This window comes from Natator depressus, chromosome 7 (genome assembly GCF_965152275.1).
Source record: "Natator depressus isolate rNatDep1 chromosome 7, rNatDep2.hap1, whole genome shotgun sequence".
NCBI lineage: Eukaryota > Metazoa > Chordata > Testudines > Cheloniidae > Natator > Natator depressus.
The window spans coordinates 114,634,835-114,660,390 of NC_134240.1; the positions used below are offsets into that span (position 1 = coordinate 114,634,835).

At 41.7% G+C, this 25,556-nt stretch overlaps 1 protein-coding gene across 3 annotated transcripts in view; it reads right to left on the reverse strand.

The window, feature by feature from the left end:
- PDCD4 (programmed cell death 4) overlaps positions 1–23,807 on the reverse strand; it is a 33,032-nt gene extending 9,225 nt beyond the window's left edge. The window contains exons 1-7 of one of the 3 annotated variants that reach the window (XM_074959368.1): positions 23,686–23,807; positions 16,298–16,442; positions 14,751–14,858; positions 9,072–9,371; positions 8,392–8,486; positions 5,644–5,757; positions 5,187–5,408 (exon numbers count right to left, since the gene is read on the reverse strand). In XM_074959368.1, the coding sequence (XP_074815469.1) occupies positions 5,187–5,408; positions 5,644–5,757; positions 8,392–8,486; positions 9,072–9,371; positions 14,751–14,793 (774 nt within the window). In that variant the 5' untranslated portion in view covers positions 14,794–14,858; positions 16,298–16,442; positions 23,686–23,807. Of the gene's footprint in view, positions 1–5,186; positions 5,409–5,643; positions 5,758–8,391; positions 8,487–9,071; positions 9,372–14,750; positions 14,859–15,627; positions 15,934–16,297; positions 16,443–23,685 lie in introns of those variants that run through there. The other 2 variants (XM_074959370.1, XM_074959369.1) reach the window with 2 other exon arrangements.
- Between the last annotated feature and the right edge of the window lie 1,749 nt (positions 23,808–25,556).

The window sequence follows — 25,556 nt, forward strand, 5'->3', positions numbered from 1 at the left end:
TCCGAACAGACATTTTAAACTTGCATAGTTATTTAGGTTTTGTTTTTAAAATGTGGACGTTATTCACCTTGAGTAGTAGCTGGAATTATTCAAGACGTATGTCCCTATGGGTGCTCCACTTTGGGTGCACACAGACCCCATGCGTCTTTGATTGGAGATTTTCAATAGCAGTGCCCATTTGACCTAGGTCATGAGCTTGTCATCCTCATGCCCCATACCAAGGATATACACAGCTCCACCATGAAGTCACGCAAGATAAAACTTTGAAGCACAGGGGAAGGCAGGCAGGTAGTGGAGTACCCATAGGGGCACACATCTAGAAGAACTCCAGTGACTGCACAAGATGGGTAACTTCTCTTTCTTTTAATATTGGCCTGTGGGGGCTTCACTTCAGGTGACTCCTGAGTGGTATCCCTTGAAGAAAGACAGGTCTTTGGAGCTGAATCCAATACTGAAGAAAGGACTGCCGTGACAACAACAACCACCACCACCAATCTAGAGGCATGTATCAAGGTGTACTGCACGGAGAAAGTGTGCACTGATGCCCAGGTTGCTGCTTAGCAAATTGAAGCCATTGGTACATTTAACAGTGCCAGAGTTAAAGGATGGAGAGACAGACCAGTATCCTGAGACAGCAGACAGGAAATGGTCAGAAGCTGAAAAGATGGAAAAAGAAGTAAGGCACATCAGGTAAGCATACCAAACCAGCCTCAGTCAAGTTGGTGCAACTAGAGTAACTCTGGCTTTGTCTTGATTGATCTTGTGCAATACCTTCGGAATCAATGGTGTTGGAGGATATGCAGAGAAGGCCCTTCATTTCAACAAATGAGACAGACATCTCCCAAAGACTGATGACCCAGACTTTCTCGCACTTCGTTGGCGGCAGTTGCAAAGATGTCCACTTGCAGAAACCTCCAAGTCAGAAAAATCTGAGGGTTCAAGGGTCCAGCTCCCACTCATAATCCTGGGAGAATTCAGAGCATCAGCCATGGTGGGCTGAGAGAATGTGATTGGCTATACACCAATTCCATAGCTTTATTGTTTCAGCACAAAAAAGGGGATCTCATCCCTTTCTGATGATTTAGGTAGAATGTTCAGGCTACATTGTCTCATGACTGACAGACTGGCTTCTGATTAAGGAAGGAAAGTGGATACAGGCATTTCTGATTGCCCATAATTCTAGGAGGTTGATGTGTAGGAGAGACTCAAGACAACCATTTCTTCTGGATGGTGTGTTCCCCCACCAAAGCAGAACTCCCCATCCCACAACTGGTGCATCCAAAATTATGGTAGATGATAGGCAGAGGGTGGGTAAAGGAACTCCTGCACGGCCTTTGGATAGGTCGTTCTACCAAGTGAATCTAGCACCCAACCAGGGATAGACACCAACTTGCCTAGACCATGTTTGTTGGGGATATAAACAATTCTGGAGCAACCTGGACACAGCAAAGATGTAGCTGGCATGTTGTGTGACAAAAAAGTATAACCTGCCAAACGACCCAGCAGTTGGAGGCAATTTGTTGCCATTGGTATGGGGGGTTATTTTGAATTTTGGCAGTAAGTCTTGTCAGTGTCCTAAGTCTGTCCATAAGGAGGCACACTCTGAATGTTACGGCATCCAAAGAAGCTCCTATGAAATCTGTTGAAGTATAGTTAGAATGGATTTTTCTGTATCATTTTGAGGTTCTAGGTTGCAGAACAGGATCATGGCTGTCTGTATTGCAGAGAGAACTTCAAGTTCTGGTCATGCATCATACAGCCAATCATCAAGGTAGGGGAAGAGTCTTCTTCTTCACTGATAAAGGTGAAGAGCTATTACTGTCAGGACTTTGGAAATACCCTGGCAGGCAGATGAAAGGCTGAAGCGGAGCACTCTATACTAGATACTTTTCACGTTGCCATTCACTCCTCTTACAAAAGGTATGTGCCCTGGAGGTCGAGGCTGCAAAACAATCTCCGGAATTAATGACAGAAGTATATTTGCAAGAATTACCATTCTGAATTTCTGTAATTTCATGAAGGTGTCTGGAAGTCAAGATCTAATATTGATCTCCATCCCCCCTTCTTTTTTGGGGACCAGAAGTTACTTGGAGTAAAACCTCTTCCTTCTGTGGCGGACTAGAACAAGTTCCATGGCTCCTATGCATAGAAGGGAGGTGGTCTCCTGTCTCAGCAAATGTTCGTGAAAAAGAGAGTCCCTAAGGAGGGACAGGGAAATGGATTGAGTGACTTGAGGTTATAACCTCCAAAACCCATTTGTCAGATGTAATTTGCTCCCATACAGGTTGAAAACTGGAGAAACCATCTCCAAAGGAAGGGAAGCAGGTAGTATGTTGTAACTGAAGAATCCCAAGATAGAGTTGTTCTGAACCCTCAACTACACCACCAAATTTGAGGTTTAAATGGCGACACAAGGCTGGGTTATATTAGTGGTCATAGCGGGAGGCCTCTTCTTTTGATATCTTGGTCTCTAAGGCAGTTTGGCTGGTCTATGAAAGCTGAAGAATTGGACCAGATGGGATTTCTGTGTCGTTTGGGCTCTGCTAAATTTTCTTTTATCTGCAGTTGCATATAAACACCAAAACCTGTGTGTGGCCCTTGAATCCAGTAAAGGTGTGCAAGGATTAGTTGGTGGACTCACTCAAGCATCAGTCCACCAAAGGGAAGGTCTTCTTCAGTAATCTGAACCTCCTTAAGCAATCCCGACAGCTGCAGCCAAGATGCTTGACATGACAATAGCAGTTGAGATGGAACAAGCTGCAGTGTCAACTGCATGTAGGGAAGCTTGCAAGACGGTCCGTGCTGACAGATGACCCTTAGTTATGGTAGCCTAGAACTGTTCCCAGTGTTCTGAAGGAAAGATGATCATTTAAAAAAAAAAAAAGTGTTGAGTTTGCCATATTTCGTGTGATCATAGTTTGCCATCAAAGTCTGATAATTCTCTTTTCTAAACTGGAGCGTTGCACAGGAGAAGTTTTTACACCCAAAGAGGTTGAGGGGCTTTTGGTCTTTACTGAACAGTGTAGACTTAGTAGGATGTTGTCTACCATGCTCCACAACAACCCTCACAACTCTTTTAGTTGTGAGGAGGGTACGAGAATAAAAAAGTCCCAAATGGTCGATCTTGATGGTGACTGAAGCTCTTTTGACGTAGGCTCTATCTTAGGAGATCCAGAATGCTTGTTCTTGGAAGATCTAAGATTATGAAGACCTAGGTGGGGGTTGGGGAGTCAACACATCACCCTGATCACTCGGAGGCAGATGTCCAGGGCAGTGGGGGTGGTATCTAGGCCTGGATTCAAGGCTGGTCAGAGGCACTATTCCATCACGAGGAGCCAAAGTTTAATCTATTTTTTTCCTAGATCTACTTTTAGAAACTGATGTCTTGCACTTGGCCGAGATGTGGGTATCTCCCACACACCAGATATGGGATACACTTGAAACCCAGGGATACTGGAATACCTGGTCGACAATAACCCCTCAGGCAAACCCCTCAGAATTTGGGGGGCAGGGTATTAAATACAACCCCCCCAAATAAACTTAAAAGGTATTTGTGATGGTTCTCTGGGTACCCAGGATTGTGAGTCACCTTGTTACCCACCTGCCTGCAACACAATGAAGTCTTGCTTGTGGTAACTGGGTGTTTGCTTGAATGGCTAACAGGCTGGTGGTGTTAGGGAGCTCTCTCCTCTGGGCTGTTCAAACCCTGTTTTTCCCTTGCAGATGAACAGGTGTATCCCAGCCCCAGAGTCCCTTTGAATCATTCCCTTGTGATATCCAGCCCCTGTCTCTGGCTAATCAAATAAATCCCAGATCCTCTGCCCCCAAAGGAGCAGTGTACCCCAGTTCACTAGTTTTACCTTAAACTACTGTTCCTGTAATTAAATAAATAAATATTTTTTAAATACACACATCACATGTGAGCACTTACAACAAAACAAAAGTAGGTTTACTTAAAAAAGAATACAGAGTTAACTAAGAACCGGAGAGTGGTGGAAACAAATGAAAATCAAAACAAAATCCTAAAACCTACAAACCTGTCTACGCTTATTAACAGTTACCTTTCCTATTTAATAAAGTAGGTTTTCCCTGCCAAGTTCAGTCTGTTAAAGAGCTGGCTGGCTTCACAGGAACCAGGATCCAATTTTTCCATGAGAACATCCCTGCTCCCAAGATGTCTCCTCACTGAAAGGAGGAAGAGCATCTTCCTCCTCTCTCTCCGATATTGAATCAGTCTTTTGTCTTTATTCAGACAGGCTGAGCCTTTGTAAGGTTTTGTCTCTTGTAATGTTCCTTTTTTACCCTCATTGACAGTTTTAGGATAGAGCAAGGCTAAACAACCTAGTCTTGCTTTACATCATAACAAACTCGGCTGATATGACAACTCCCTCCTGCTTGAATGGGACACCACATAGAGATGTATTGTCCCTGAGTGACTAACTTTTATGTCAAGTCTATAAAGCATATTTTCTATATAAATATATTCTTTATATATTACATGTATGTACAGCTTGCAACAATTATGAACCTTGACAAGTTAAGAGCTTTCTGTAGATACCTTACCATGCTACTCTTGATGAATAATAAATACCCTGCAAGACATGCGTTTGTCAGGTTGAGATAAGAGTTGTTTGCAAAGAACAGGAGACCCTCTGTGCTACAGTACGATTATCAAAAGAACTAAAACTGAACTAAAGACTCGAGGCCAAGCTAGAGCAAAGCTGAAGTGGGCACAGTAGAAGCTCTGTCTCAGGCCATCAGGCAGCTGAGAAGGAACTGAGGGCAGTTTGCCTTCACAGCTTTATGTATCCTTGGAATGGGGCACAAGAATATCTGGAGTGCCAGCGAGGGCTAAAAACGGGCACTACTACAAACAAAAAAAATCTCTGATCAGAGGTAAGTGGGGCACATGCACACCTGAAGTGGGGCACCTCTAGGGAGACTACTTGAATAAGGGTTAGTTTTGCTACACGAATTTAAAAAAACAAAAAGGGAAACTTCTCAAATTAAAACATCAATCTGGGAGTTAGGAAGGGGCCTGGTGAGACAGAAGGGAGCTACAGCATATAAATGATAATGCCACTAAAATACATAAACTGCTTCATGAAATAAGGTGTAAATTGAACAACACTAGCCATGGAGGCCAAAGTCAAAGATCTGGTGCAAAGGGCTGTCTGTAGGCATACCTGTGGCGCTCTGGGAGAATCCAACATCAATTCAGGTAGTTCTTTAAGTAGCCTATCAAACGATTTTTCCACATCACTTGTGCTCACTACTGTCCCACAAAGGTCAGAGAGGAGCTTAGATGTCATTTCTCTGTGACTAGCCTTCCCCTCTAATGACAGTGATACAGCCAACACTGGCACACTGTATTTCATTTCACCAAGATTTAAATCCCTCAGCATCTCCTAAATAAGATGTGAAGAAAATATATTAACATTTTAATAAAAAAAAATATTAATAAAACAGTTTAAAGATTTAATTTAAAAAAATTCAAACCACCACTACAAGGGCAGAGAGAAGGTTGCTTGGATGCTTTAACTGTGCATTTCCATATCAGCACCTCTATAATCTCGTTTGTAACTGGCTGTGACTTCCCATGTCAAGTGTGATATTTTTAAAAATACAACTTATCAGACATACCGCAACTTCATTAGTATCTCCATGTTCAAAGTATTCCTGTAACACTGGTGTTAAAGTTTTATCAAATGCTCTTTCATCCAAAGGTGGAACTACAGTTTCATAGACACAATTCTCCTGTTTAAAAATAAATAAATAAATAAAAATCAGATACTGAATCTAAACAGCAACAGCATCTCCCTTGCTCTCTTTATTGCAGAGCTTAAATGCTTTTTAAATCATTAACTCTTTGGTACTGGCAGCCAAGATTTCTATCAGCAATGACTGCATCATGCCTTTGTAATCAGTTTGTGGAAACTGATCAGTTCTGGAACAAAGATTACATTTCCCTAAAATATAAAAGCTGTATTTACAAGTAAGTAACATTGTAACTTCCAACATTGTAAGCACCTAGGATTCTTCTGGCACCATACTGTTAGAAACAAAGTTTTCATGTACTATATATGGAAGGGAAGGAGCCAAACTCATATCCAGCCCTGCAGGAAGGCAAAAGCTTAACCAGACACCTTGTATCTTTCCCCACAAGCTACTCTCCCCTCCCCAATCAAGAAGCAGCCTGTTTTTCATAACAGCTACACAGCCGACAGCCAATAACGTGTAAAAAGTGTGAAGGGGGGAAAGGACTGGGCATTTAATTTTCGGGGTGTTTGGTAAAGTCAGTTAGAGGCACTCACAAGGGGGAAGAGTTCATGCAGCAATTGGCCACTGGGAAGCCTGACCTTGCAGGGCAATAAGCCTAAGAACCAGAACTCCAGCACAGCCAATCTTGCTCCATATCCCTCACTTCCCCACTCCTCCTGGACTGACCTGCTAATATTCAGAGGTAAGCAGGTAGACAGGGATGTCTAAGTGTGGAAGGAATGGGGTGGAAGGACAATTTGGTAACAGATTATGTCGGGTTGGGGGGGACAGAAATAGATATATTACTGTCCTGGACCACCATGACAGAGTCTGTGCTGCACACTGCATATGGTATTAAGTTGTAGTTCAGAGGGGAACTGCAGCCTCCATGTACAAGAGAGCCATCACAGGGAAGAGTACAGCTTGGACAAAAGGTGTAACATGGTGCTGCCTAATGGGGAAGCTAAATAGGAAATCAGTACTTAAATATGGTCTGAACATAGCAGTTCAGCTTGATTTTTAAATTTTGGGAGTTTGTTTTTTTTAACTGGGTCTATAACTCCCTGTGATCCACTCAACTGTAAGCACTGAAAGGGAAAGCCACACTTGAGGGTGGACATTGACACACTTATCCTAAGCCCCAAACGTCCCCAAACTTTTCACACAGTCATGCCCCCTGCTTACCCCTGTCTGCATCCCCACCCCCACCCCCGGCCCCCGGGGGTGGGCACAGACAGGAGCAAGGAGGCAAGGCTGGGGCCACAGCTGGGGGCAGGGCTAGGGCCAGGAACAGAGCCACAGTTGGAGTAGGGCTAGGTGGTGCCTCCCGCCCCACCCACCGTGGGGGGCTGGCCCAGGCCCCGCCATGCCCCCCCGAACATTCCTCAGCACCCCCCCTAGGGGATGCACCTCAGAGTTTGGGGACCTCTGTCCTAGGCTCTTTAAATATTGGCTGTAGCCTTAGATTCAGACTATCTATTCTCAGCCCTCAACAAGCTACTATACACTATTTGAGAGGGCCAAAATACAAGTGACTACTTTATGCATCTCTCTATTTAGCTGTCAAGATACACCCCCTTAAGCTTTGACACAGTGTGGGCAGTGGTGCCAACACCACTGTTAAAGAACCTTTTGACTTCAGCCATTAGATCTATATTTTACCTTCAAAGCACAGCATCAAGCTGATTTCCTAGATTTGATGTGCATCACGGTATTAAAAAGCCACAGTGTTCCACCTTGAAATTGATTTTATCTTGGTTCATACCCAAATACTGAAGATAAGGAACATATAACCAGTTTTCCCCCCCCACCAACTGCACAGAGTCTGTACAATGAGCGACTGCAGAAAGTTAAAAACAAAGCTGTACTGGCTTTGAACTCCTTCAGAGACCTGAAGTATTTAGTGTTCATGTCTAATAATTTAAAACAAAGAAGAGAAAAAGTTACCACGCATACTTGCAGTTATACCTCTGTGTCTTTAGCATAAAGTACATGCCAAGAACCTGATTTGTCTACTACTCTTTTTCTCCACATGCAATAGGCGCCTAAAAAATCAGTACCAACACTAGCAGTAATGAAATACTGAAAATGGAATTTGTTTTCACTTCTGTTGATACCAACTTAACATTGCAAATTATTGTAGTAAGAGACCCTGATGGTTTACTACAAAACTAGCATTCACAAAACCAATACAAGAATGTAGGCGTTTTTATAAAAAGATTAAATTGTAATTAAAATGTATCTTAGTTTGGTAGTTTTTTCTTAGACGACTGAGAAACAAACATTTTTTCTTGAATTTTTAAATTTAAATACAGAATTAGAGCCTAATCCTGCAAGGTGCTAAGTACCATGGCCCTGATCCAGCAAAGCACTTTAAGCAAAATGTTTAATTTAAGCATGAGTAGTCCCACTAGACAAATCAAGACCACCTTAGCAGGCTACTCCAACCTCTTTGCGAGTGAATGGGCCTACTCATGCGCTTAAAAAGTTAAAGCGCATTACCACTTTATCAGGGTCAGAGTGTTTAACATCTTTAGGATCAAGCCTTTACAAATGTCACATCAATTACAGTGAATAAAAAGGCTATTTCCATCTCAAACTTGCACTGTATATAATAAAACATTTGCTCACCTGGTCATCATCGTAGTTGGGATCTTTAATATCCACTTCCTCCACGTCATATACTTGCCCTGGTGTACCCCAAACACCTTTGCCACCTGCACCACCTGGCAAAACATGCAAAAGTGAAAAAAGACAGCCAGCTTATGGTAAATGCTGGGTTGAGCTCAAAGTATCTCCATACTATCATGCCTCATTCAGGCACATGTGTGTAAGTCTCAGATTTTCCAGAATATGCAGAAGTATTTGCAGAATATCTTTCCACTCCCAGCCATTTGGGCTTTGCACCACTTGAGTCAGGAAACTGTAAGCAACATGAGGCAGCATGAAGAGTGCTGAAGGTTGAAATAATTGTGCTTTAAGTTATTAAAGGGAGTATCCCTGATATAAATTCCATCGTAAGCCTCAAGATCTGTAGATTGTTGTATCATAATGTACAGTACAATGTAGTATCCTAAAGAAGTTGATTGTGCTTTGTATAATGAATAATGCATGTGTGCATGCACACCATATCCATTATTGAAGATCGCTATCTGCTGTGGCCATCCCCATACAACCATTAAAAAAAGAAGAACTACCGAATGGGAGGATAGACAGAAAATGTTGTTTCGGGAGAAGAGAATCCTAATGGAAAAACATGCCTTTAGACAAGAGCCCATAAGCAGAGACCCTTCTTAGTAGGCTACACCAACCTTTCTTTGGTAGTCCCCTTCCTTTTCCAGACCGGGATCGTCTGTCCAGAAATTTTCCCTTTGGACTAGTTGGTGCAGTGACTCCACTTTTCAGTGCCTCTCCATTATCACTAACAGAGTCTCCTCTCCCAGAATCACGAGAAGAATTTTTCCTTAACCGCCTCTTTGCTCTAGCATTAATTTTAGCTTCATTAATGGAAGATGCAGCTATCCAATTTCCATTGATTTCTGTCTTTATTTCCTCACTTCCACCATTTTCTTCCTCACCAGAAAATGGAGTGTCACTTAGATGATCAAGTTCTCAAAAGAGAAAAGACACGAAGAAAAATCTAGTTACTGCTTTAAGCATATACAAAATATTCATCATGATTTTAAAAAATTACATGTTTAAAATGGAAACCTGTACTATAAAAGAAACATTAGATGTAAGGTTGCTGAACCAAAGTACCTGACCACATTCTAATTACTTTTATTTAAGGCAAATTTGTTGCTTTTCCATTGCCGGTGCAGTGGCATAATGGGAAATAAAGCTCTCCCTTGCTCCTCTGCCTAGGCTATATGCCAAAGAACATGTATGCGGGTGGGTGAAGAGCAACTGAATGAACAATTTACAAATAGATAAACCAAGTAAAGAGGTTCTGTAAACAAGCATGGAGCTACTTTGGTTTGTAATGTCCCTCGAACTCAGTAAAACATCCATTTTCCTTAAGTAAAATTCACAGAGTACCACTGGCTGCAATAGAAATAAGAGATAATAAAGTGCAAAAGTAAAAACTTGGAAGTTTCTCAGCATGCCACCAATTAAAAACTGGCTTATTGGTTGATAAGCAGTAAAACAACTTTTTTAAAAAACTGGAATCTTTTCCTAGGTGCGACGGCATAAAAATAGAAAGTGTTTCACTAAACTTTATTGGGCTGGTTTTGCAAACACTCCTGGACACAATGCTTACACCTGGGTTTACTTACCCTCTTATCTCCCACAATGCCCTTCCCCAGCCCAGGTTTACAACTCAGCCACCAAAAAACTACTCTTCCTAGCGATCCCTGCTCTCTTGCTTCTCAGGAAGAGACTGGCTGAGAATTACCCTGAGCCAGCTTTGCCCTTACTACTGAAGAGAGAGTTGTGACTATATAAAAAAAAAAAGGTGACCCTCTATTATTGCGGCAACCACCATTATACAATGGCAATAAATCTTGAGCAAAGTATGCCTTGTTAGATATCACTGGAAAAGTTGTGATCTGTTGAACAATGTTATCCTGTTTATATTCATGTATTATCACTGCGTATGAAGTTATGAATCTTTGCTATGTGTTTGTATCTCAAACATGTGTTCCTGGGTAACATGCCCAAGACAGATTTACATCAAAGCCAGCCAGTTATGGTTGATAGGCCATTAAAGAGAATCAACTCTTCCTGAGGATGCCTCAGAGCATGTAGACAATGAATGCCTCATGACTCAGCAAGGCACATAGAACATATGATCCTGGACTCCATGTCTGAGACAGTAACTTTCCATGCACATGGACTGAGGGATATAAATTGGAGAGTGTGACATTTCTTTGTCTCTTTCCTGTTCTACATCTCTGGACTGTGATTTCTAACAAAAAAAGTTTTGAACAATGGACTGAGGACCCCAATATTTGAGAGGCACCAGAGAAACTTTCTACAAACTGGCAGATTTAACATCACCCCTATTATCCTGATCTACAAATTCTGAAATCAGCTGTAATGTATATGATTCACGTTAACCATTTAATACCTTCTTTTTTATTACTAAATCTTTAGTTAGGTTACTAAAGATTGGCTGCAGTGTGGTATTTGGTGAGATCCTGTAAGTACATGTTGATCTGGGGTGTGTGTGTGTCTGGCTCCTTGGAGTTGGAAGAACCCAATATATGTGATTTCTGGTTTTAATGGTCATTTATCACAGAAGTCTGGGTGGTGCAGGAGGGGTTAGAATGCCTGAAGGGGATTGTCTCTGGCTTCATAACAACTAATACAGTACTCTGAAAGCACACATTGGTTAATGGCTTGGTGATAGAATATACCACCAGTCTGCAGTACATGCCCTGTATTTTGGCAATATGACCTGAGATTGGCACTCTTAGTTGTGTACCAGGCAGCGTGACAAGAATGAAGCTACAGACAACCCTGGTCATTCAATTCTGGTCTCAGTCTCTAGATCAGTAATGTGGAAATCTTCCCAGAAGTACTCCTCAACCGGGAAGGGCCAACACATTGCTACAATGCTGAAACATTACATACTTACGATTAACCCTAACGTGACTATTTAAAAAAAAAGAAATTTGAACAAAGGCTATTGAGAAGATACTTTTTCCCTTTCGTGCACAAACAGCTTACCTTTATAATTCTGTAAGCAACTAGACCACAGTGCGAATTAGTCACTTCATTAGACTAAGAATATGTTAAACAATTAAGCATTAGTTTTGGCACTGGGCCATACACAATTACCGGTATGTTTTAAGCTCTATAGTCCATCCACTACACAGCTGGGTAAATGCATTAAGTGCAGTTTGAGAAGAGTAACTAGAAGAAGTTTCTCTCTAAAAAGTTTCAGAGTAGCAGCCGTCTGTATCCGCAAAAGGAAAAGGAGGACTTGTGGCACCTTAGAGACTAACAAATTTATTTGAGCATAAGCTTTCATGAAGTGATCTGTAGCTCACGAAAGCTTATGCTCAAATAAATTTATTAGTCTCTAAGGTGCCACAAGTCCTCCTTCTCTAAAAAGTGTTTAAAATTTAAATAAATAGTTTAAGTACAAATAGAAAAAAAGATTTCCTTTTGAAGTTTCACTGCAATAAAAAGCATTCTACATCAGTAAGTCTTTACCCATAATGAAGAAGTGAACCAGTTTAGCGAAATGGATCTAGTTAAACTGATACAACCACTAATGTAGACACAATTAAAACCTTTAATCTTTGCTTATTATACATTTATCTTAAAACTGATCATCTAAAGCAATTTAAGCAAAAATTAATCTGCTTACAGTGCACCTACATTGGGTTTATCGCCATTAATTTAGTTAAGTCAGTCCAGTTTTCTAGTATAAAGAAAGCCTGAGACTCATTGTACTTACTGAGCAAGTACAACCAGTTCATCTTCTATTAACTTTATGATCAGGATGAGTTTAGCAATACAAAGGCTTTTGTAAAAGGAAATCATGCCTCTCCAGTCTAAGAGAATTCTTTGAGAGGGTCAACAAGCATGTAGAGGACAAGAGTGATCCAGTGGATATAGTGCACTTGGACTTTCAGAAAGCCTTTGACAAAGTCCCTCACCAATGGCTCTTAAGCAAAGTAAGCAGTCATGGGATAAGAGGGAAGTTCCTCTCGTGGATCAGTAACTGTTTAAAAGATAGGAAACAAAGGGTAGGAATAAATTGTCATTTTCACAGTGGAAAGGCGTAAATAGCAAGGTCTCCTGAGGATTTGTACTGGGATCAGTGCTGTTCATTGTATTCATAAGTTATGTGGAAAACGGGGAGAACAGTTAGGTGGCAAAGTTTGCAGATGGTACAAAATTACTCAAGATCGCAGTCAGCTTTGGGCTTAGCTAAGAGTTACCAAAGAATCTCACAAAACTAGGTCACCAGGCAACAAAATGGCAGATGAAATTCAATGTTGATAATGCAAAGTGCCGCACATTGGAAAACATACTCCCAACTATACATACAAAGTGATAGAATCTAAATCTGCTGTTACCACTCAAAGATCTTGGAATGATCGTGTATAATTCTCTGAAGACATCTGCTCAGTGGCAGTCAAAAAAGCTAATAGAATGCTAGGAACTATTAGGGAAGGGATAGATAATATGACAAAAAAATACTGTTGCCACAATATAAATCCATGGTATGCCCACACCTTGAATACTGAGAACAGTTCTGGTAGCCCCATCTCAAATAAAGATATATTAGAAATGGAAAGGGTGCAGAGAAGGGCAACAATTAGAGGTATGGAACTGCTTCCATATGATACTCTTGGGGGAATTCTGCGCCACTGTACACATGCAGAATTCATGTCCCCTGCAGATTCCCTTCCCTCCCCCAACCCCCGCAGAAAATACATTTTGCCAGAGAGAGTCGCTGCAATTACATCTTTCGCACACCAGGGGCTGCTGTGGCACCACAAGAGGGAAGCCAGCTCACAAGCCAAGGTAGCCAGCCACAGAGAGGGAGGAGGCAGAGGTCAGGTGGAGGTGGCACAGGACACGGGGGAGGGACAGACAGAGCAGGGCACAAAGGGCTTCTGGGGGGGGTGGGGGGGGGGAGTCATGCAATGGCATTCAGGAGGGCTAATGGGGGGACAGACTGAGGTGGGGACACAGGAGCTAATGGGGTGACAGCACTGAGCCAGGGGACTGAATGGGAGGGGGGTGCAAGGCCACATGGGGACAGAGGCACATGTGCCTGACTCAAATTTCTTTACTAATATGACTAGTAAGGAATCTATTTGTCAAAAAACATTTCCTGAATCTTTTTTGTTGTCTATATTGTTACAGACATACTTACAGACATGTATTTTGAAATAAATTACCGAAATAACTGAAGTTAGCGCAATTATATTGTGTCTCTTTGACAAAGAAAATATGCAGAATTTTAAAATATTGTGTGCAGAATTTAATTTTTTGGTGCAGAATTCCCTCAGGAATAATATGAGGAGAAATTAAAAAGACTGAGACTGTTCAGCTTGGGAAAGAGATGACTGAGGGGATATATGACAGAAGATTATAATATCATGAATGGTGTGGTGGAAGTGTTAGTTACCCCTTCACATAACACAAGACCCAGTGCTCACCCAGAGAAATTAATAAACAGCAGATTTTTAACAAACAAAAAGGAAGTACTTCTTCACACCACACAGTCAACCTATGGAACTCATTGCCAGGATATGTTGTGAAGGCCAAAAGTATAATTGGGTTCACAAAAGACAGGCCCACCAGTACTTATAAACCAATATGATCAGGAACACAACCTCATGCTCTAGATGTCCCTAAATCTCTGAATGCCAGAAGCCAGGACTGGATGACAGGGGATGGATTACTCAATAACTTGCTGTGTTCTGTTAATTCCCTCTGTAGCATCTGGCACTGGCCACTGTCAGAAGACAGGATACTGGACTAGATGGACTACTGGTCTGACCCAGTACGGCCATTCTTATGCTATGTTCCTATTATGTTTCGTCTGCTTTTAATCCTAGGGACAGTTACGTGAGAGCAAAAAATTTCTGCTTCAAAGGAGTTTATCTGCTCTTGTTTAATCTTGACCTGAAGTCATTCCTGTGTTTGTGACATCACAACTAGTTGCTGTGACAGTAATTATAAACATCAGATTATTATGACTTCAAAGTCCCTATCATCTACTATTCTAGTTAAGCAACCACTTGGGATGTTGCAAACAAAAAACAAACAGGAGGAAAAGAGGAAATCCTAAGGAACAGTCATTTTATTTGCACGCAATTATTCCAACTTTAAACGAAATACATCAGGCAGAAAATGCAATATAGTTAGAAGTGTTTCTAAATAGATTTCTCCAAGTTTGTCATGAAGATCTTTAAAGAAATATGTTTATTAAAAAAAGCCACCATGATGCAATTTACAAATAAAAGGAATTCCAGTGTCAATTAAACAGTAGTTTCAATACAAAAACTGAAGTTATATACCTGTTGGGTTAACATTATATATCTGCTCATTTTCTACTTCCATAGTTGTTTAATTGCACTTCAACTGAACTGACTGTAAACAGAAATCTTAATGCTTTCCTTTCAGGCCTAACAAAAGAAAAAAGAAAAAGAAAAAAGAAAAAAGGAAAAAAAAAAACAGTAAATGCAATTACACTGAATACAGAAATATATTTGATTTTTCCAGTGGACTTAAGTCTAACTGAATTAGAATATTAGGAGTCTTTCACCTAGTCAACATTCATTTTCACTCAAATTCAAGTATTAAGACTGATATTTATTTTTTAATTAGCATTAACTTACTGGTACTAGTAAAAATATTCATGGGATGATGAAAATGTAACAGAGAGAGCACTATTTATAAACAGCACAGATAAAGTGCAGAACTGTAACACCAAAACTAAGGTCAAGTCTACACTTAAGTTTTACCAATATACGTTGGTTAAAAAAAACAAACAAAAAAAAAAACAAAACAAAAACAAGAACAAAAACAATCCCCCCGCCACCCCAAAAAAAACCCCCAACCCCTGACTGACCTATGAGGTTGGTGTACGGGTAAAAACCCTAGTGCAGGCACAGTTACACTGATGAAAAGGTGACTCATACCAGTATAGTTATTCCCCTTCCCACACATGACTATCTATATGGGTTTAAAGCATCCTTTGACACCAACTCTCCTACTGTGGATGCATGTATGTACTGCTTCAACTATACCACTATAGTTAAAGCATAACAACTTTCTAGTCTAAACAAGCCTTTACCATGCATCCTAATTCATTGCCTGCCCTACACCCAAACATAGATCTGTAGGCCATATAAATTTATTCTACACAAGTACACACACCTGAGAAGCTCTCACCTCTGTATTCTCTCATGAATACTCTGCTCTCTCCTTCTCCTGTGTACGTGTACTCTGTTAGCTGCGGGCCAAGGTGAATGAATTCTCTCTTTCTAAAGAGATTACTGTTATTTTCCTCTCCTCCCTTCCCATTCATTTCTATGAATAATGAGATTTTGAAAGAGATGGCATCACCCATCTCCCCTTTTCTTAACGAAGATTTCAGCCAATAAGACTACAATATGCAAGTGAATCAGATAGGCAGTACACAAAGACATACTGGCTATATCATTTATCACAAACTTTTACCTGCAAAGTTTTCATGAATCACTTTGTAGTATTGTGAATGTTACTGGTATGTGTAGTTCTCCCATGAGATTTCAGTGGCTCTTCTCTTCCCTTCCCACCTGTTGCAGTCCTGCAAACACTTTATTATTCAGTGGCGACTAGGTGACATCAACCCTCCCCACTTTTCTCCTCTAGTTCACTTGCCTAGTACAGACTTATTGACTACAGTGATGAATAACCAGTGGTTAAAGGTATAAAACTTGCCTTTTTACAGTAATTTCTGGGTATAATCCAATTTTCTCACATCACACCCCAATTTCAAACAATTAACCTTGAGTAAGGCAGTGTCCTCTCCCCCTTGCCATCCAATACTTCATTTAAAATAGCTTTCTTTCAGCATTACCTCAACCATCCAGTTATGAAGTACTCTTATTATGCTAAAAGTGTTCTCTTGTACTGCTCACTCAGGAAGGGGAATCAAGATCGTCTATCTTAAAAGGTTAATTTTCTTCTTCCGAGTCAAATATTCCATTACAGATGTGTTTCTCCTTTAAAACAAAAGGAAAATACAATTATATAGTAATAAAGAGACTTACAGAACACTAGAGCTAGGAAAAGTAATTTTAACATTTATTATAATAGCAACTACCAGCGAGGAGGACTTTTCTCCCCCCGTTCAGGACCTCCCACAAATCTACTTGAGACCATCAAATTTAGAAAATTTGAAAGGACATCTGTCTGTAATATTCCTTGGGGGGTCATGACCCTCAGGTTCAGAACCCCATCTTAGACTACAAACACTTATGACATGGGTGCCAGCACACCTCAGCTTTACAGCCCACACGTTCACACTAATCGAGAGACTGCACTGTCAGTCTAGAGATGGATAAAATGTACACCTCCAGACTAAATATTAACTTTAATTCTTAGGTTTCAAGGCCAGAAGGGACCACTGTGACCATCGAATCTGACTTCCTGTAAAACACAGGCCACAGAACTTCTCCAAAACCATTCCTAGAACAGTATGTTTTAGTAAAAACTGCAGTCTTCATTTAAAAATTACCAGTGATGGAAATCCACCAGGACTCTTGGTAAACTACTCCAGTGGTTAATTACCCTCACTGCTGAATATTTAAACCTTATTTCCAGTCTGAAGACTTGTCTCCACTTACAGCACTACAGAAGCGAATGTAGGCACAGTTAATCCACCTCCCCGAGAGGCGTTAGCTATGTTGACAGGAGAAGCCGTCCCATCGACATAGCGCTGTCTAGACAGGGGGTTATGTTGATATAATTACATTGCTCAGCGGAGTGGATTTTTCCACACCCCTGAGCAACAACCATTATACTGATATTGGTCTAAAGTGTAGTCCTGGCCTAAATTCCTTAACTTACATTTCCAACCTCTGGATTGTGTTACACTTTTTTCTGTTATATTGAAGAATGCATCATCAAATATTTGTTCCCCACACAGGTACTTACAGACTAATCAAGTCACCCATTAATTTCCTCTTCGTTAAACTAAACAGATTGAGCTCCTATCTATCACTATAAGGCATATTTTCTAATCCTTTAGTCATTCTTTTGGTTCTTCTCTGCAGCCTCTCCAGTTTATCAACATCCCTCTCAATTGTGGGCACCATCCCTGGCCAGTAACGGTCACATCAGTGTCAAGTATAGAGGTAAAATAACCTCTTAAGTCCCCTGTTTATGTATCCCAGGATCACATTAGCTCTTTTGGCGACTGAGTCACACTGGGAGCTTACTTTCGGGTAATTATCCACCATATCTTTTTTACAATCACTACTTCCCAGGATAGAGTCCACCATCCTGTAAATATGACCTGCATTCTTTGTTCCTAGATGTATACATTCAGCAGTATTAAATTGCATATTGTTTGCTCGCACCAAGGTTAGCAAGAAATCCAGATCAATCAGAATCAGTGACCTGTCCTCTTCATTATTTAATGCTCCCCAAGTTTTGCAGACAGCTGCAAACTTTATCAGTGATGATTTTGTTTTCTTCCAGGTCACTGATACGTTAAATAGCATTGGGCCAAAAACTGATGCCAGCAGGGCCCCACTGGAAACACCTGCTCAATGATGATCCCCCATTTACAATTACATTGAGACCTATCAGACATTTTTTTAATCCAGTTAAGGTGTGCCATGTTAATTTTATATTGTTCTAGTTTTTTTAATCAAAATGTCACATGGCACCAAATCAAACACCTTATAGAAATCTAAATATGTCAACACTATTATCTTTAATCAAACTTGTAATCTCATTAAAAAGATGATATCCACTTAAATCCTGTCAAACTATCTTCCATAAACCCATGTTGGTTTCCATTACCCTCCTTCAATTCTTGATTAATTGAATCCCCTATCAACTGCTCTGTATCTTGCCCGAGATTGATGTCAGCTGACAGACTAGTAAGTTACCAGGGTTATCTGTTTACTATTTTTAAAAACTAGCACATTAGCTTTCTTAGAGTCTTCTGGAACTCCCCAGTGCTCCAAGAATTATTGAAAATTTACTAATTACTAGTTTCCCCCTATTGTTACTCACACCTTCTTGTCAACTGTCTGAAATGGGTCACTCTCATTACCACTTCAAAAGTTGTTTTTCCCACCCTTGGTATTCTGCTGTTAAGTGAATGGTCTCATTAGACCGACCTCACACTTGGTAAAGCAACTCCCATCCTTTCATGTATTTATACCTGCGCCTGTATTTTCCACTCCATGCATCTGATGAAGTGGGTTCTAGCCCACGAAAGCTTATGCCCAAATACATTTGTTAGTCTTCAAGGTGCCGCAAGGGCTCCTCGTTGTTTTTGATGAAAAAATCTACATTAATGGTCCAGCAAGCTCCTCAGCCAGCTATTAAAACTCTGGGATGCAAGTTATTTTATTTGGACCTGCTGATTTGAAAATGTCTAACTTTAGTAGCGTCTGTTTAATATCGTCCAGAGATACTAGCAGAATGGAAAGAGTTATCATCACCATATGATGAGACTGCATCATCTGTTTTCTCCCCAAATACAGAATACATATTTATTGAACACTTCTGCCTTTTCTGCATTATTATTGCTAATTATAGCATTTCCACCTAGTAAAGGACCAATAAAATTGTCAGGATTCTTTTTGTTCTTAATAAAATCTAAATACTCTCTATAATTATTGTGCTTAACACTGCTAGCCATAGATTTTTCCTTGTGTCCCTTTGCAGCTCCTATGAATTTTCTACAATTCCAGTCCAATTGCTATCAACTTCTCCCTTTCTTCCATTTGTTATATATTTCTATTTTTAATAGCTACCTTCACTACCCCTCTAAATTAGGTTGTTTTTTAAATCAGTATGATTAAAGGGGCTTGCTTAAACTTGGTAATGCTAGTATTCAACATCAGTTTTACGACTACCTCACATTTCCTAACTAAAACCCCTTATTATTCATCTACTACAGTATAAAATCTGAAAATCTGTACAAAGAGCATATTGGTATCATCGTGTCATAAATACAGGCAAGTCTAGACACAAGATGATGTGCTCCTATTTTGCTTAAACCAATTTTCTAAAGCTTCATATAGTGAAGAATAATTTGTCATGTATAAAAATTTTTCCAAGTTACACACACATATTCACAAGATAAGAGCTGTTGTGCCTCACAGCAAATCCAAAGCTTAAGTATATATCCTGTAGATATATACACTCAAATTTGGTGTTAATTTTTTGTTTTAAGCAAATCTCAAAGGGCTTTGCAAAGGAGGTCAGTATCATTATCTTCATTTTACAGAGTGGGTGACTGAGGCACAGAGATGAAGTGACTTGCCCATAGTCACCCAGCAGACCACTAGCAGAACCTATATCTCCTGAATCCCAGTCCAGAGTTCTACCAACTAGACCAGTGGTTCTCAACCTGTTCTCTGCGTATCCTTGGGGGTCCACAGACTATGCTTAAGATTTCCAAAAGGGTCTGCACCTCCATTTGAAAATTTTTAGGGGCCTGCAAATGAATAAAGATCAAGAACCACTGAACTAGACTACACTGCCTCAGAAGAATATACAAGACAAACACATGGTAAAAGTTAGTATTATTTTCTCTATTTTACAGATGGAGAATTGAGACAGAGAGAGATTAAATTACTTGCCATAGAAGTCTGTGGCAGAGCTGGAAACTGAACCCACATCTTTCATATCTTAGTCCAATTACTTAATTGAAATACCCCCTCTGAGCTGACTCTGTATTTGCACTTTTACATGCAAGTTGTGCAAACATGCTTTGGAAAGTTACCAGCCCCCACTGATCAATGATAAAAATAACTTACTTGTTTTACCACTTCCCTCTACCATGCAAGCAGATACTTACTTTCTTTTTTAGTGAGGTTACAGCCACAAAATTGATTTTTTGGGGGTGACAGAAGGGAACCACATGGATCATACATCTGGGTAAGCCACAGTAATTGAAGAAGAATGTATACCTTCATTGACTGTTGATGTGTTTAACAAAAACTTAAATATTTTTAGTATTATTGGCATTCAAACTCAGATAGTTAAAGCTTGTTTCTCCCCCCCACCCCTCCTTTTGTGTAATTCCCAATAACAAAAACTACTCTAGGATAAAAATAAGTAATTTTATTGATGTGAAATAAAATCCAGGTCCCAACTTCCACAGCTCTCTGTTCCATAGCAGTGATACTTGGTTTTGATCAGTAGACTAAGCAGATATGTCTATTAAAGACAAAGATAGAGCCAACAGCAAGAGGCTATTTTTCCAGTGTCACTTTAATTACTCTAAACACACTTAAGAAAACAAAACAGATTGAATTTTAAATTGTTACACTCACGGACACACCATAGGTTCATGGAGCCTTTAGAGACAAGATCTGTAGTGCAGAGTTGTTAATATGAACAAAGTAATGCATATCAACATTATATAAGTTAATGACAGATTACTCAAAACTACTATGTGGTTCAAGAGGTTTACTTCTGAGTATTCATACTCCTGAGACTGATGCCACCTTAGCCCCACAGAGTAAACTCTAAAATTCCAACATTTTAATTTATGTTTGAGGGCAGCCCCAAAACATTCTCAAAATGGAGATTTGCTCAAGGCTTAGGAGACTGCTGAAGACAGCCTTAAAGCTTCTTACTGTGGTACTGACTTCCTTAGAGCCAAGAAAGAGTCATGCACTGAGAAAGTACCTACATTGGCTTGTTCCAGCAGAACAGAGGAGTATCCAACACCAATACATCAGCAAATTCCTGCTCGGTACCTTGTTTCGTGTTATATGGGTAACTTCCAATATCAACAAAGATAAGTTCCTTAAAAGCCCAAATCATCCTCAGCAAGAGTAACATTCCAACAATGGAAGAGATGAGGCCTCAGCACCCAAAGAAGATTTAGGTACTACAATCGTGGACCTTGGATCCAAATGGCACAAATTTGCTCACTGCCAGGGTCGTTCCTGATTGACGTATCTGAAGTCAAACTGGCTTATTCTGTGTCCCTTCCTCAGGCCAGATAGACAATTGTGTCAGTTGCCTTTCCAAGGAGGTTTTACAAGCCCAATCCTTGGGTCCACTAACATACTGGCTAGTTTTTTTTATTATTATTATTATTAATATTATGATAGCACCAATGAACTTCCCCAAGGACCAAGTATTCATTGTGCCTTGACTCTATGAAAAAAAAAAAAAAAACAGTCTCTGCCACAGAGAGCTCGCAATCTACAGGTAAACAAGACAACAGGGGGACTTAAATTAAAAAAAAAAAGTTTCGAACTTAAGAATTTGAAGAACATTGCAGAGTGCTGCAAAGACTCTAAAAACCATCAGATCCTGGGGGGCTTTGTTTTGGAGGGAGGTGGTGTCTTGGTTTTTTCTCAAGTCTGTTATTTTCTTTGGTCTCTGATGGACAAGGAGCTTTTCTGGATCATTCAGTTGTGAATATTTCAATAAGACACTTCTATTTGTGTAGGTACTTAAACCGCACTCATCAGTCGGGTACATAACTCATGATCACCTGCATCCAAGCAGTCCCACTAATAGGTTAACATAACCAAATGTACACCAATGTGTCCCTGGCGAAGAATTTACAGTGAGGTTAGATAAGGAAAAAGGCTTCAGAAAACTCTAAAAATCTCTAGATTGAAAATCATTTTTGAGTATGCTTGATATGGCAATCACTTCTAAAACTAGGTTTCAGAGTAACAGCCGTGTTAGTCTGTATTCGCAAAAAGAAAAGGAGTACTTGTGGCACCCTAGAGACTAACCAATTTATTTGAGCATAAGCTTTCATGAGCTACAGCTTACTTCATCGGATGAAGTAAGCTGTAGCTCACGAAAGCTTATGCTCAAATAAATTGGTTAGTCTCTAGGGTGCCACAAGTACTCCTTTTCTTTTTACTTCTAAAACTGTATTTCCCCCTTCCCCAACATCAAGCAAAAGGTACTGATAATTAATGCTAGACCGTGTTTTTAAACTTCAGCCATTTTGCTGCAGTCACATTTAAAAACAACCAAAGAAATGTTGCTTAAACTTCACAACATATTTTCCTCCCTTTGAGCAGAGACCAAGCATGAAAACCTCCAACCTGAAATGTGAACATTTCAAGGTTGTGGACTTGTGAAAACATAGTGTTATAGCAAAAAAATTTTGTGGCCATGTGCTCATTGCTGTACTGTAAGAAGATCAGTTTCCATCTGATATTTACACATACATACACTTTTATAGCACAGAATACTCTATATAAACACTAGGTGCTAGTTGTATAGGAAAGGGTGTATAAACAGCCTAAAATATTACTTATTCAAAAAAGACCTCACAGGTACAGTTAAACATACACCAATCCACCTCCAACACAAGTCTTAAAGCACACATTTTAAAGTACCAGGAATAACAAGGGAAGTGGTTTTCATACAGATGTGGCTAATTAGTTTAGTTTTTAAGGGTGCCGCAGCCAGCTCAGCCTTTACAAGAAAAGAAAGTGACTTTACAGCGTGGCAGGCTCAAAATATAGATCCTTGCCAAGTTATCAACACCCTAAAGAGCTAAACCAGGCTCCCTCCTCCCCAGTAACCAATTCAATCCTAGTGCTGTTTTGGGGGGCAGCATGCCTGACACCACATCCTCGCCCAGCCAGACTGGGCAGAGGGGCTCGGGGATGACCCCTTCCCCACAGATGCCAACGACTGTATCTTTACGATGAAGACCACTGGCTCCATTCAGGGCACTGCTTCTTAGGAGGTGTTTTTGGGGGGGGGGTAGAACCCTGGAATAAACAGGGTAGCGGAGGTGCCCCCTCACCACCGTCATCGCCCCTGCTGGGGGACAGAGCAAGGAGGGGACATGAAGACGCCCCACTACCCCCTCCTTGCTGGGGGGACCCCCCACTATCTCTCCCTCCCGGGGGACAGAGCGGGGAGCGGGCGTGAAGACCCCCCCACCCTCTCCCTGCGGGGGGGAGCAAGCCCCCCCCTCCCGCCTGGGGGGGGTGTCCTGAGCCGAAGCGGGGGGGGAGGGTCTGTGAACAAGTCTGAGGAAAGCGGGGAAGGACCCCGCACGCCCACCCGGCCAGGAGGGGCGTGGAGCCCAGAACACGCCCCCGCCCCTCGCCTCAGAGACTTCCGGGGAAGGATCCCGAATTTCCCCGCCTGAGGAGGCTTCCGGAGAGGCGCGAGGACCCCGCCCCATCTGAGGGGGCTTCCCAATAGGAAGAGACCCCGCGTCCCCCCTCCCAGAGGGGGCGCTCCCTGGAGCCGCGAGCGGGAGGACGGGGTTCCCATTACCGTAGGCGGCGGCGGCGGTCCCCAGGGCTGCCCCGTCCCCGCGCTCCCCACAGCCGCTGCCTGCCTCGCTCTGCAGCCCCCTGCGCTGCCCTGTTTGTTTTTGTTTTGTTCTGCCCAGCGACACGGCCGCGAGCGGCCGCCGCGGATTGGTCGGCGGGCTCCACCCGCCGCAGCCAATCAGAGGGCGAGGGGTTGGGAAAGGGGCGGGAGAGAAGGCGGGTACTCAACCGGCAAAGAGGGAGGGCGACACCATCTGCTCGGCAGGGGCGGGGGTGGGTGTGTCCAGCAGAGAACAGGAAGGAACCATTGTGTGTTGGGGTGGGGAGGGCCGGGGCGGTCCTGCCTAGTGGGAAGGGAGGGTGGGTCACACATCATCCTATTGCCCCCCAGGACATTGTCTGGGAAGGGGGAGGAGTGATCAAACTCCCCAGGCCTGTTAAGAGGAGACATATACAAGGCAGAAGGGGTATTTGCCACCCCATAGGGCCCTATGCAGTTGTGGGGCGGGCTCCCCAGGTGCTAGGATGAGGAGGTATTGGGACTCAAATTGCGTCCACCACTTCTATCGCCCGGCACCTTGTATGGGTCTGATCTAAATAAGCATAGGGTGGCAGGAACTTATGTTGCCAGTGGCCAAAAGCCCACCAATCTGCCACCCTCCCTTTGGAAGGACATTCATCACCCCAATCAGCCAGCAATTGCTGGTTTATTCACCCATCCACTGCAAAACTTCTGGGGGCCAGTGTACTCATCAGGGGTAGAGAGCAGGGCAGTTGCCTTCCCAAAGAACCTTATTAATAGCAGTTAAATACAGGGATCTCAAGCAGAGGAATAATTGTTATTGTTCAGTCCCATAAATGTTTATGGCCCATGGCACAGAGGCACTGCCATCTAATACACATAAGGATGCCACCTCTAAGGTACAAAAAAACAGGACATTTGGGATGATGCTGAGCCCAAAAAACTGGACAGCAGGCAGTGTTTATTGAGCACCCTCACAGATTTCACAGGACAGTTACCTCAAAAAAGGGACAATCCTGGGAAAACCTAGCTCGGTAACAATCCAAAATACATGCAAGAAAAAACACAAGTCAAGAGGGCACAGAGAAGGTATTGGGGTCAATGGAGGTCATCAAATGCACGATTTCTCAGTATAAACTAGAGAAAATGTAATGTAACACTTAGTGAAGAAGACTTAGGGAAAGGCCCCTGCTGTTAAGAAAGGAGCCAAAAAACAAAACAAAAACCCCAGCATGGCACTATGAATTTATACCATAATAAAATAACGCATTGTCATAATGCATCCTATGCTCTTTTGCCCCATCCTCAGTTTAGCCCTGCAGAACACCAGACAGATCTGCTTGGTACAGGACATTCTTACTCCATAACTAGAATAAAGGTGGCTTTAAGGCAGTCTATGTGATCTATGTAGCTGCATAGTGCACTGTACTTCCAGTGGCTCTCTGTCACATATGCATACTCAACCCACTAGGCATAGCATGGGTCCCATGCGGGTTAAATCACTGATACCCATCCATCATCCCATTGAGGGCTGTGTGGCAGATATTCAGTTCGCTTGCTGCCCTCACCCACTTGTAATGTTGTGCTTTAGCATTATCTCCTGATTTCCCAGCCCATTTAAAAGGATTATTTGAGCCAACCTGATACTTTCGAGAAAGGCACATAGACCTCAAACAGGCAGACCAATTTAGATTAGGTTAGAGGTTGCTGAGTCCAAAGTGTGAGACAGGGTGAACACACCTTGAGCAGATAGGCAGGAAGTGGCTGGTGGAGGGAGAATGTTATATGTAAACAGGGTGTATAGGAACCCAGAAGTGGGGAGAGAGATGAATTGGTCCCATGCACGTTAA